The 13581-nt window shown below is 32.4% G+C and overlaps 1 protein-coding gene across 1 annotated transcript in view; it reads right to left on the reverse strand.

Annotated features, from left to right (window-relative positions):
- Positions 1-3436: 3436 nt before the first annotated feature.
- The window catches only part of LOC144972516 (inactive rhomboid protein 1-like), a 34416-nt gene continuing 24271 nt past the window's right edge, over positions 3437-13581 (reverse strand). Inside the window, exons 11-16 of the mRNA XM_078913820.1 lie at positions 11200-11288; positions 9799-9862; positions 9012-9194; positions 8352-8452; positions 7565-7718; positions 3437-6460 (exon numbers count right to left, since the gene is read on the reverse strand). Coding sequence (XP_078769946.1) covers positions 6014-6460; positions 7565-7718; positions 8352-8452; positions 9012-9194; positions 9799-9862; positions 11200-11288 — 1038 coding nt within the window. The 3' untranslated portion in view covers positions 3437-6013. The remainder of the gene's footprint in view (positions 6461-7564; positions 7719-8351; positions 8453-9011; positions 9195-9798; positions 9863-11199; positions 11289-13581) is intronic.

Below are 13581 nucleotides of genomic sequence, written 5' to 3' on the forward strand. Positions count from 1 at the left end.
ACAATTAGAAGAGGAGAAAATGGAGAGGAAGGAGTAGGAAGTTGTAGTTGTAGTTGTAGTAGTACTAGTAGTAGTAGTAGTAGTAGTAGTAGAAGTAGTAGTAGTAGCAGTAGCAGTAGTAGTAGTAGTAGTAGTAGAAGTAGTAGTAGTAGCAGTAGCAGTAGTAGTAGTAGTAGTAGTAGTAGTAGTAGTAGTAGTAGTAGTAGAAGTAGTAGCAGTAGCAGTAGTAGTAGTAGTAGTAGTAGAAGTAGTAGTAGTAGCAGTAGCAGTAGTAGTAGTAGTAGTAGTAGTAGTAGTAGTAGTGGTGGTAGTAGTAGTAGTAGTGGTGGTAGTAGTAGTTGTAGTAGTAGTAGTAGTTGTGGTAGTAGTAGTAGTTGTAGTAGTAGTATTACTGCTGGTGGTATTATTAAACGTAGCCATTATTATATTATAGTCATTATTATATAATATTGTTATTATCAGTATTTGCATTCGTATTATCATTATTATCTAATAAGTTTATAATCTCAAAATTAACTCTTTTCACAAACAAAGAAACAAAATAAAAAAATAAAAACATTATCGAATTGCTCTGGGAAATACACTTAGTTCTTGATGATAAAAGTTACACAACTGTATCGTGTGATACACATAACACATGGGCAGTAACTGAGGAACTGGTACATGATCAGTGATCAGATATTCAAGAAAATGTTTTAAACCATAACTTAGTATTCAAAAGCAAAAACAAAAGAAAGAAATTGCAGAGGCTTTCTAACATAGTGTCTCTTCAAAAAAAAAAAAAAAAAAAGGATAATATTCATCATAATAAACGAATGAAAAAAAAAACAACTCTGGTACACCATAATTAGAAAATCTAATATTTATATAATATAACTTTTTTTTTGGTTTTAACAAAATTAAACAAACTTAGGAAGATAAATGAACGAGAATGTGAAATATTATAAAGAAATTACTCCACTTCTTAGTATTGTATTAATTAAGGATGTGGTATGAAAGTGATCTCCTCCTAAGTATATTAATATTAACCAGTTAACTGCCGTACTCCGGAAAAACTTGTATCTTAAAATGAGGTTCAAAAACTCGTCCTTCAAATATCAATTGATTAAAATGACCTTCATCTTGGCAAAAACTCTAAAACCTGGGATTTGGCTAAGTCCCAGGTTTGAGAGTTTTTGCTAAGATAAGGTTAATTTAAATCAATCGATATTTGAAGGACGAGTTTTCTGACCAATTTGTAGACACGGGATTTTACAGAGTTCGGCAATGAGGTGTTTTCTTGTCTTGTTACATTGTTGGTATAACATCAGTGCTTTCTTGTCACTCAATTGAGAACCATAATCTTTGAATGACAACTTCTGCCATTTGACAAACACTACTACCTTTGATTGGAGCTCATATTTTTCAGGCACATAAATATACTTTTTGAGATCATAATATATTAACTGTAATAAAGATAGTATAAAAATAATATGAAAAGACACATAATATATATTAAAAACGTTGATCACATTTGATAAATATTTGCACAGCTCACGATATTATGCTTCAAATGCCTTTGAATTATTTTCATCATAATAACAACATGTCAATAAAATCAAATTGACACAGTTCAGTAAGAGTTTTAAAATTTAAATCTAAGTAAGCTTTACTGGGAACTTGAAGAAAAAAGCATGAAAACCACTTAAACTTGAAACTTGAGCATTGATTGCAATAGCCACTAAACATGCTTAAAGCGCTTTACAAGGGGTCCTAGCCAACAGCAACACTTAACATGCAGGGCGATATTACACTTTTTTTTCAACAGAGACAATGCTGTGAATGACCAGGTACTCAATTTACACCTAAGTACAGTGAGAAAATTTGAGTAAAGAGCCTTTTCCAAGGGTTCAACTTTGCGCCACTCAGAGCGGGACTTGAACTAGGAACCTACTGATCAGAAGGCAAGTGTCATACCTCTAGACCACAAAACAGCACACCAAAACAAGAGAAATGTGTATATAACCCATACAGTATATGAATATTAAAATGATTCAAAGTGTCAAAATATCTCAATATTTGGTATTACCCTGTAAAAGTGAAAGAATTTTACAAATGAGGTGATTTAATATTCTTTAATGCGTCTTAACCACACCTGAAAATGAGTCAAAACTACCTACATCAACATCATAAAATAAAACTCACATCTTCAAAAACATCCAGCAACATGATTAGTCAGTTTGCTCAACTTGACCCGTTAAGTTTGATTACAAGGATTGATAAAGGAAGAGTTCCATTTGTATCTCATCAACAAAACCATGTTGCTGGAATGTGGAGTGTTGTGGGGTGAATGGAAAGCAGCATCTAGATCATTCCAATAGTTGTTGCCTTGTTTCTGGGTTATTTTTACAGTGTTCGTTGCACATCTAAGTCATAATCATGATCCACAGTGTCAAACTGGTATTATGTCAGACTGAAGCGAATGCTATCAAGTGAGATAAGTGTTACAACTATCAGAAATATGGCATTTCGGGTTTATGCAATTTATGAAGATATATTCATTCTACTCAATAAAACACAAAATATTAACACATATTTTAGCATCTAGACCACCCTGAAATAAAATGTATTAGTGTTGTTTCTAGAGGTTTTACAGCACTTGCAACACACAATTAAGTACCAGGAAAAGTAAGATGACACGCTTAGTTAGAGGATGGAACAGATATAGGTAACAGAAGAAATGTAATGTACCTTTTTAACTAGTCTGAGACAAAAATCATGGCCTCACGTGGATCTTTGCCGAAAATGAAAACATATATATGTACTATTACTATCACTAACAATGTCTAATACATGTATGACATTTAACATATACAATACAAGATCTGATTCAAAGATAATATAAATCATACATTGACATAAGACACATATCTGAGAGATGATTAAGAAAGGAAAAAAATCACCTCTCATGCATGATAACAGTGACCATACTGCAATGACAAGCTGTGATCCTCACCCAGGATTTTCTACCACCCTTTGTTTACAAAATTAGCCCATCTCTAAATAGAAACAGATTACAATGGTTTTGTCCCACAATGCACTACATGGGACCTGGTCACTGTCATCTTGTTTCACTTTCGGCAAAGAAGAAACAAAAAAAATAAACTTAAAAATAAAATCCAGGCAAAACTATTTTATCTCAACACAGACAGTGACAGAGTGTATTATGTTGCCTCATAAAAACTCTGCATTTATGAACCGGCACAAGCTTGTGTTGCCAGAGGTGTTGAAATAATACAATTTAAAGATTGCAGATCACAATTGTGCCTATGACATGACGGATGCTACTACAGATTTTTTTTAAACAATAGATTTAGATTTTATCACTCCCTGCCAACACTCCCACGTCACAAAGGAAGACAAAGGTGACTTGTTTAGTTCATGTTTTGTTTTAGAATTTTGACAGCCAGTGTGTGACACTTTTACATATTTCAATACCTATGAGAAGGAAGATTACAGTACACAAAATATTGTTAGGATATTTATAAATCAACAGTGCCTGCATCATTCCCGGATCAATAATACCAAAGAAAAAGGAAGACAAATGGGAATACTTCAAGGATCCGAGCAGTAAGCCACCAATGAGTCTCACATTTAATCAAACTGTCAGACAGAAGTCAACACGGTATATTCGCTGAAAGGGACTCTCAAAATTATCATATCATTTCCAAAACAACTCTTATTATTCATTTCCCACTGCTTCCAAACAGCCAAAAAAATCAGGTGACAAAGAAAATAATTACTTCTTTTTAATCCACCACTGAAAATAAAATCAAAAACAAGAAAACTGAGACGAAATGGAGCAACACATATAAGAAGCTAGAGATAGCAAAAGGAACATCTTTGATGTTGAAGATTACCTCTTTGGACAAAAAGCATCATGTCATTATAAAGGCACCAAAACAAATCCATGTACGAGTAATAAAAATAGAAAACCAAAGCTGCATTCTCACCCCCTGTCCCTTAACTTTTCCTCTCTCTCCGTCACACACACACACACACACACACATACACACACAAATAGACTCTATACATATATTAAATCAAAGAATGAGTACATACTAGTACATATTATTTTCACTTTCCAGCTACGGAAGTTTTAAAGAAATGTGGAAATCAATGTACAGTACAATTCGATGTAAATCATAGATTTACTGTACGCCTGGATCAATCATCATAGACTCTTTGAATAAATCATAAAACAGTGGCCAGAAGATTAATAGACTATGATGTATTATATAGCCCTTATTATAAAATACTTAACGCAATGTCATAACACAGCAATAGCAATGCCAAAAAAATAAATAAACACACACACACACACACACACACACATACAAATTGAGCAATAGTATTATGACACAATGCACTTTGCTTAACAGAGGAAATGGATTTACAGTTGACATCAGCCGACATTCATAGATGCCAACAAAAAAAAAATCCCCCCCAAAAATTGCAACAATAAAAAAATGAATAACCAAATATTATTAAATAACTTAATGATCAAACGTGAACAGGACCAATTGAATTATTTTAGGATGGACTGCATTGATGCTGATCCAGGAAGAGCTGCTTATTTTCCGTTAAAAAAAAAACAAAAAAAAAAAACAACCCCCCCCCCCCCCCTCCCCCCACAAAAAATAACACTAATAATAGTAACAAAATAAAAGTAGAAGGAAAGAAAGTTATAAATCCTCAAGTCAAACATTCAAAGTAAATTCATCCATTCTCGATTCATCTTATTATGTCTCAATACTTTTTACTAATTCCAATTATTTCATTCAATAATAGAAGCTCAATGGATTAACTAAAATAGCAATAAGGATACTACCAGCAGCCTGTGATGGTAAAAAAAAATTTATTTTAAAACATTGGGACAAAAGGTGAAAACAGGCATGCTTCTAAATGTTTGTTCAGGGTTGCCAATTCAGGAGGCAAAAATTTACTGAATCTTTTCACAAACACATTGACTGAACGCTGAACTCCAGTAAAAAGACATTTTGTATTTACTTTTTTTTCAGTTCAGCAGGTGAATGGAGAATATACTGAGGGTTTATATCATACTGAATTCCGTAAATATACGGAAAATTGGCAACCTTGTTTGTTTAATTTCATTCCAATGCCCCCCGTTCTCCGTTCTCAGGTTTTAGCCAAAACCTTTTTCTTTGAACAAATTCTAAACTGTACACAACATTATTCGATTCTATAACTGCTGTCCAGGAAAATAAAAAGGTGTGTGAAAATAAAAAGATGGATAAATATAGACTTAATAGATCCCGGGATTTAAATATAGACAAAGGGAACAAGTTTGGTCCAAGCAGCAACAATGCTTGAGACTAGTAAACAATATAAAGCCACATAGACTCTGGAAAAGGACCTCAGCTGACAGAGATACATTCAAATTGATATAACATTATATGAATTATAAACCGACACATGCTCAATGTCCCAGGAGCATTTAAATATAGACAGAGGGGACAAGTTTGGTCCAAACAGTAACAAAGCTTGAGACTAGTATACAATATAAAGCCACATAGACTATGGAAAAGGACCTCAGCTGACAGAGATACATTCAAATTGATATAACATTACTTAAATTATAAACCGACACATGCTCAATGTCAATCTGACTTCCTATTCACATTAATCAGACAAGCTATGACTTCTGGTTAATCTTCCAATGGCAGAAACCACAACGGAGAGACCAGAATCTTAAATTGGATTATCCATATTGTCTCAGTTTTTAAACATTATATATTTTTTAAAAATTATTTTTGCTTCAACCGTAATATTAAAAGACAAACTAATATTTCTTTCCATGAATAATAAATTTGAGGAAAAAAAAAACTAAACTGCATAGATTATAATAATCAAAACATGAAGACATCAAACATAAATAAAATATATATACATATATAATAAACATAATAACTAAACTTTTGAAATAGAAAAGAAAATTTTCTAAGGACGCATTTCAAAAATAATGAATAGAATAAGTGGAATTCCTGTCCAAATCGACAGCCATATTATCACAGAAATCTGCCGTTAGAGGAATGCAGTTGAAATAGATGCAGAACTTGCATTCAGTGAGCGGCGCAACGTAAAAGATTATGACCAAAATGGTAAAGATACCCACTGACAATCCAAGACAAACCAGGATGCTGATGATTTTGCGACGTCTGTCAAATTCCCCAAAGGACACGTATGGCACTAAGGCAAATGCCAGCATGAAACCAAACAGGAAGCCAAAGAGATGGGCCCAGTTGTCGAACCATGGGAAGAGCCCCAACAAGAAGAAGAAAATGATGGGTATTAGAATTTTTAGCACGGCTCTCCAGGGCTCTTTGTAAAGCTGATAGCTCTGTAAGACTTCTACCAGTAGGCAGGCAGCAATGCCATAGTGTGCACCCGAGGGCCCAGCCTGTAAAATTTGAAAGTGACAAACATAAAATTTTTGATAATAGTAACAACAAAAATAATCGTAATGGTAAAGTTAAAGATAATAACAATGATTATAATAATAATAATAATAATAATAATAATAATAATAATAATAATAATAATAATAATAATAATAATAATAATAATAATAATAATAATAATAATAATAGATAATAACAATAATTTAAAATAATAAAAGAATAAAAATAATAATAATAATAATAATAATAATAATAATAATAATAATAATAATAATAATAATAATAATAATAATAATAATAATAATGATAATAACAATAATTTTTAAAATAGATAAAAGAATAAAATAATAATAATAATAATAATAATAATAATAATAATGATAATAACAATAATTTTTTAAAATAGATAAAAGAATAAAATATAATAATAATAATAATAATAATAATAATAATAATAATAATAATAATAATAATAATAATAATAATAATAATAATAATAATGATAATAACAATAATTTTTTAAAACAGATAAAAGAATAAAAATAATAATAATAATAATAATAATAATAATAATAATAATAATAATAATAATAATAATAATAATAATAATAATAATAATAATAATAACAAGGAGAGTTCATCTTCCCTCTGAACTGATATGATTTTGTATCATTTCACCAAGAAAACAACTGCAGAATGCATCTTGATATTCTATTGACCAAAGTCTTAGCCCAGTTGCATCACTATTAATGAGGTCTTGGTGGAATCAGTAAGGTGTTAATATGTAATCAAACCTTGTTGACTCCCATATAACTTTCATGACTGGATAATTAAATAAATTTGTTTGGTTTCCATGCACAATGAACTCAAGAAAGTGAAAAATGAAAAAAATTAATAATTCGAAAATTGACACTGTGACTGAGCGCTTTTTAACATGCATGATTGAAGTATATTTGACTAACATTTATTCATTTGTATCATGTATGAGAACCTCATTTACAGAGCTAAATCGATTTCTTCAAGAAGGCCAATTGGATACCATTTCCTAATTCATGCAGAATAAAAATCTGAAGAGGTTTGTGTCTGCTATGCCAAATACCTACCTCGACTTGATATGGAATAAAGGTACAACTACCCAGGTTCCCTGCAATGCCAGAGCCCAAAAAGATAATGCTAATACGTATGGCTCCCATCAACTTTTCAAGGTCCCGCATTATCCACATTTGGAAAAAGACGGAGATGAGCAGATGAATAACTCTTGAAGTGGGGAAAATATATATATAAATATGAATACATAAATTGCCTATTTTAGCCATTATAACTATCACACATTCAGGACATGAGAGTACCAAAATCAATAAATAAACAAAATAAATAAATAAATAAAAGAATAAATTGCACTATACATTCTGCTTGGATGAAAATCAAATCTCACGGAGAGAGGAGAAATATATGAACACGTACAAATTTTTCCAGTCCCACTTAACAGTACTCATGAATATCCTAGTGTGTTTTGAATGCTTAATTCAATGATATTTCACATTACTATGAAAAAATCATAATGAAAAACTCGAAAAGAAGCTTTAATTTAATTCACAAAGATAAATGATGTGTTAAATCAAATCAAGTTGAAGGGTCTATTCTATTTTTACCATTGTTATTCACTTCTTTAAGCTTCAAGACACTTCATTTGCATTATTATGACAGTGAAGTATTTCAATAACATGAACTACAAAACAATCAGAACAGTTGATATTATTTTTCTATGAGAGAATATGCAATTTGGATAATTTAAAACATTCTGAGCCTAATTTGAATCTGTATCCTAGAAGGATATTCCCGCACTGCACTTTTAAAATAAGATACACTATAATCCTTGTAGATTCTTACCCGCCATGGAGGAACAGTGATGTCCACAGTCGATAGAACTGGTCAGGACTCTCAGAGTCTACAAATGGAATCATTCCACAAATGTCTTCCATGCAGTGAACCTGTTACAATTGGATTATTTCTTTGATTAAATTGATTTGGTAAACAAACAAACAAAAGAAAAAAAAAAAAACAAAAAAAAAAACAGAACTTAACACAGGCTGACAATAAATCGGATAAAAGAATAGAAATATTGAAAATGGGTCAGATCTATAAATCAGATCAATACATAACTTGTGACTTTAGTCTTTAGCTTTCATCAGTTAAATTAAGATCTTTGATTCTTTTTTTTCTTTTTTTTTGTAGTTCTTTTAAACAATCAAATTTATAAATCGAGAGTCTATCCCAGTTTCTGTTGCATTTCACTCTACGCTAGTCTACATCACAAAGCACTTTCAGTCAGATTTATCAGATTACTCTTGGGTGTACAGAGGAGTCTGAAAAGCCCTCGACTTTCAATACCTTGTACATTAAGTTCTGTCCAATGAAAGGAAAGAAACTGAAATGAAAAGAAAGAAAAATGAAGAACAAACACAAAAAGGGAAAGAAAGAAAGAAAGAAAAAAAAATAGCAAAGAAAATAAAAGGAAACTAAGGAAGAAAAAAAATTATAGCATCTAACCTGAGAACACAAAAATGCATCGCTGTGGAAAAATCCTCGTTTAAGATCACAATGTTCCCTCGTGGTGATGATACACTCTCCTTGGATGCCAAAGCAGCAAGGTCGGCCCAGCAGTTCACAGTTCATGTGCTGGTCGGTGATACTAGCCATGGATTGATTGGGTTTGGCTGTGCTTTTACATAACTGGAAAAGAAATTGATGTCTTATAATAAGCTGTAAGCAGGTAAGAGCTCAATCGTTTTATTTATATATATATAAAGAAAAGAAAAAATAATATCCTGACAAGGACAAGTAAACCAATCATCTCTAAAAAAAAATAATAAATAAAATAAAGAAAGAAAGGAATTTAAAAAACTACTCCTTCACACCCAATAGACACATTAAGCCAGAGTTTATCTTGGCTTCTATAGCGTGAAACAGACAATAGCAATTGCTTGCTACCCTTTGGATAGGACACTAGTCTATCACAAAGTATTTGCCACAAGATCATATAGACCCAGCTATCCATTCACTGCTTGGCTAGACAGAAAAAAATCTTGTCTGCACCCTTTGTTTGTGATGTGAATGCAACACCAACTAAGCTATTGGGACTCCCGATCATCTCTAGACATAAGTTTATACGTATGAAATTATTAATTCATTGTTAAGACAGCAAACTGAAAATGGAAATGTGAAATTCTAGTGTTATTATTATTCTCTTAAATATTATTTTTAAAAAGCAAATTGTTAGGTAATTGCTTTATCAGAATATGAAGATTAAGAATGGTTGGAGATGACTACAACATACCGGCCACTTGGTGATATCGTCTGGCCATTCAAATGGAGGGGTAGACGATGGATTATTGCAGTACCTGAGGAAAGGATATCAATTAACTTTTGCATAGCATCTAAATATTCAACCACATTTCTTACATCAATGGCAAACTTCCAGAGCAATCAGGATTTATAATGCCCTTTTCAAGTTTAATTGAGTTTTTATCTCATTACAAATGATTAATTTATCTTTAGCAGTACTGCCAACCATGAAAATGTGTACAATGGAGGTCTAAAATGAGTAAAATTTTGAAAAAATGAGTAAAATCCTTCAAAATCTATAATTAGTGCTAAATTTGATGATGGGCAATTATAATATAGTAGCAATATTATAATTGATAATTAATTCAAATCAATGAATAAACTAACTATTTATAATAAATAAAATTCCCTTTATCCATCCCCATGGGGAAATTTTTCTTCAGGGTCTATTGCAATGGAAGACTGGAATAACTGAGGCGTCAGCCAGAGAGCAGCACTGCAAAGTGAGCTAGGGCGAGGTGACTTGCTTAAGGCCACACAGTGCAGCGGCGGGTTATCGAACTCTGTATGTCTCGGATACGAAGCAACGACCGCACTGCTGAGCCACGCTCCCCCATAGACAATTTAAATAGTATCCACTTCCAGAATCCACTTCTAAATCTGATATAACCCACCCAGATAACACTTTATTGAACTCCCTGTATGAGCGTCCAGATTAACAAACAGATAAAAGTGTTCAAGTACACTAAAAGTGTATGATTGTTAAAAATGCTTAAATAGTAAAAGTTTAATTATATGTACACTCCTGAGCAAAATGTGTACAATGATCAAAATTGGGTAAGAATACGCATTTTTTACTTTACGTAAGGTTGGCACCACTGCTTTAGTGTTTCACTCCCAAGGTTTTGTTGACAAGGGGGAAACCCGAAATGTCCACAATGCCTGTCTCTATGAATTAAATTAAAGCTTCCATTCCATTTGACCATTGTTCTTTATTTCTTCCAGCTTCAAGCAGCAACAAGTAACATTACATTACTTCATGATCAATCTGGCCAGTTTTTGCACATATAACAAAAATTATCACCCTTCCACAAGACACTATAATTATTCCATTGCCTGGGCATTCATGAAGGAATATAGATAATCGATCAAACAAATGTCTGATGTCAAAAATATTTACCCTGGTTATCCAAGTGAGAAAATTGGAGTTAATTATCTTGCCAAAGAAAAAAAAACAAATGGCCTGAACGGGCGCTCAAACCTGTAACTTCCCAGATCACAATCATGAAATATCCTAACTACTTTGTAAACTTGCCCCCGCCCCCATTTCCCTTGCCCTGTTTTGACAATAAAAACAATTTTTTAAAGTTTGCAAGGGTGATAAAATACTTACTGAGGATCTTGTCCACAGACTGTACCACTGGTTCTTCCACCAGGCCCTTTATCGTCTTTGGACCACTTGTCCCAACGTGATAAAATATCCTGAGAACATAAAACCATAATTGGACAGATTCAAAGACAAATAGGCTATCCCAGAATTTTTCTAAACCCATTGGTTCACTTTCTCTCATCTTTAAAAAAAATTATCCAAGCCAAGTTTTGCTCAGAGCACAATGTCAGTGATTCATATTAAATTGTATTAACTTGAAAAAACTATTCGTTCTATTATTTAAAATAAATAGGGTTAGGGGTCAAAATTCTTCTGTACAGCCAGTGTTTAATTTTTGCCAACGAGCACAGAATTATTGGCAAATCTAAATACTATATTATTATTTACAAATTGATAGACGATTACTTGCAAACCTTTTTTTAATTAAGGGTTATTAATTCACCAGTTGACTCAAATGATTAATTAGAAAATCTGCTTGGGTATAATAATCGGTTATTTGATTATATATAAAATCTACTAGGGCATTATGATTGGTCAATTGATATTGGCAGTCTCCATCTGGCCGAACTGTTGCCAGATTCATTTGCTAGCACCTACAGACTTCATTACCAGACTGATTTTGATGATAGCTCAAAAGTTTCATCTTGATCTTTTCTAACTTCCACAATGCAGTACCATAATAATTAAACTAGATGAGTTCGTAATAGCCTTTATTTCCACGCAAATATTGAGGATTCTCCACTAGTACTCTTTAAATAAGGCCAAAAGCATCTCTGTAACTTTGGCAAGATCTTTTTATAATGCAGGAAAGCACAAATATCTTTAAAACCACCAATTCATATATTTTTTGTTATGTTTGTTTTTTTAAATTGTTTTTAAGGGTTTTACGGCGCTTGCAACACATTTAGGTTATATCAGCACCAGTAAAAAGGAAGAAAATGGGATAGTTAAAAGTTCTAGAATTACAATTAAAGCACCCAAGAGAAAGGAAGACAAAGGGGAACTGGGAACAAAATAGGGATCAGATGTAGATTCCAAGAGCACACCACCAATGTACTTAGTTTGAGATCACCTATTTTTAGATAAGTTAAATAATGCTTACAGTACGTTTGTTTATGTTTTATGTTTTTAAGGTTTTACGGCGCTTGCAACACATTAAGGTCATATCAGCGCCAGTACAAAAGGAAAAAGGGATAGTAAAAAGTTCTAGATTTACAATTAAAGCAAAAAAGAAAAGGTGAGACAAAGGGGAATTGGTTCAAATAGGGAACAGATGTAGATTCCAAGAGCACACCGTTAGAGTACTTAGTTTGAGATTACCTAAAAGTCTCATCCAGACACAAGCACAGGTCCCAACTAAGAGGAATACACTCAAATGTTTACAAATCATATAATATAATATGTAAACTAAACATAATATAATGCATAACAGAGAGATGATTTACAAGGAAAAAAATATCATCTCCCAAAACTATAACTATACATTCGACTGTTTCCCTCCCAGCCAAGGAACTCCGGCTAGGGTCAGGACAAAACTAACTAATCTCATTCCAAGACAACAATAGGAAACAATTGGAAAACGGGTAAGGGGGGATAGAAGACACAGCATGTACCTCCCTGCCCACTATGGGGCTTACAGTACATAAGAGTCATATCATCACCCCAGAATAAGATTAAAACCCCTTCATCTCATCAACACAGAGGCACTGGATTCAAGACAAAAAGGATTCATAAAACACAAATAACATTTGTCGTCAATCCCAACTAGAAGATGATTAACAAGAATATCTGGCAACATTACCAAATTTATCATTTACCAACATTTTGGATGACCTTCAATGAAACTAAAAAAAAAAAAATGGAAAAAAATAAGATAAATATGTATGTAAGAGGGCAGAATTCGTCCTAGGATTTCTCAAAAGAAACACATCAAGCTGCCTAAAATCAGTTATAGAAAAATGCTATGAAACCTCAGTCAAACCAATGCTGGAATATGGTTGTTCATTCTGGGATCCAAACCATAAAACCAAATAGTATAAATAGAATAAGTACAGAAGAATGCAATAACATACATTACAAACGACAACACATTCATAAGTGGGATAACAAATGTACATATGAAACAATTAGGATCATAAAGAACAGACTAGGACTGAAATAACAACTCTGTACAAAGGATAGTCTGGTTATGGTCTAAAAGAGATACCAGTAGAGCAATATAAAATGACAACAATTAAAATACAAACCAGGCAGTAAGGGTATCAAATCATTTAACATTCCTTCATCTAATGTTGACAGTCATCGTTACTCATTTTTCCTAAAATAATTTCCGCCTATGGAACAACCTACCTGCTATCAAGCTTCTAAGAAATATTAAAATCTTTA

This window comes from Berghia stephanieae, chromosome 5 (genome assembly GCF_034508935.2).
Source record: "Berghia stephanieae isolate SIO BIC M18660-M18661 chromosome 5, UCSD_Bste_1.3, whole genome shotgun sequence".
In the NCBI taxonomy this organism is placed as follows: Eukaryota; Metazoa; Mollusca; class Gastropoda; order Nudibranchia; family Aeolidiidae; genus Berghia; species Berghia stephanieae.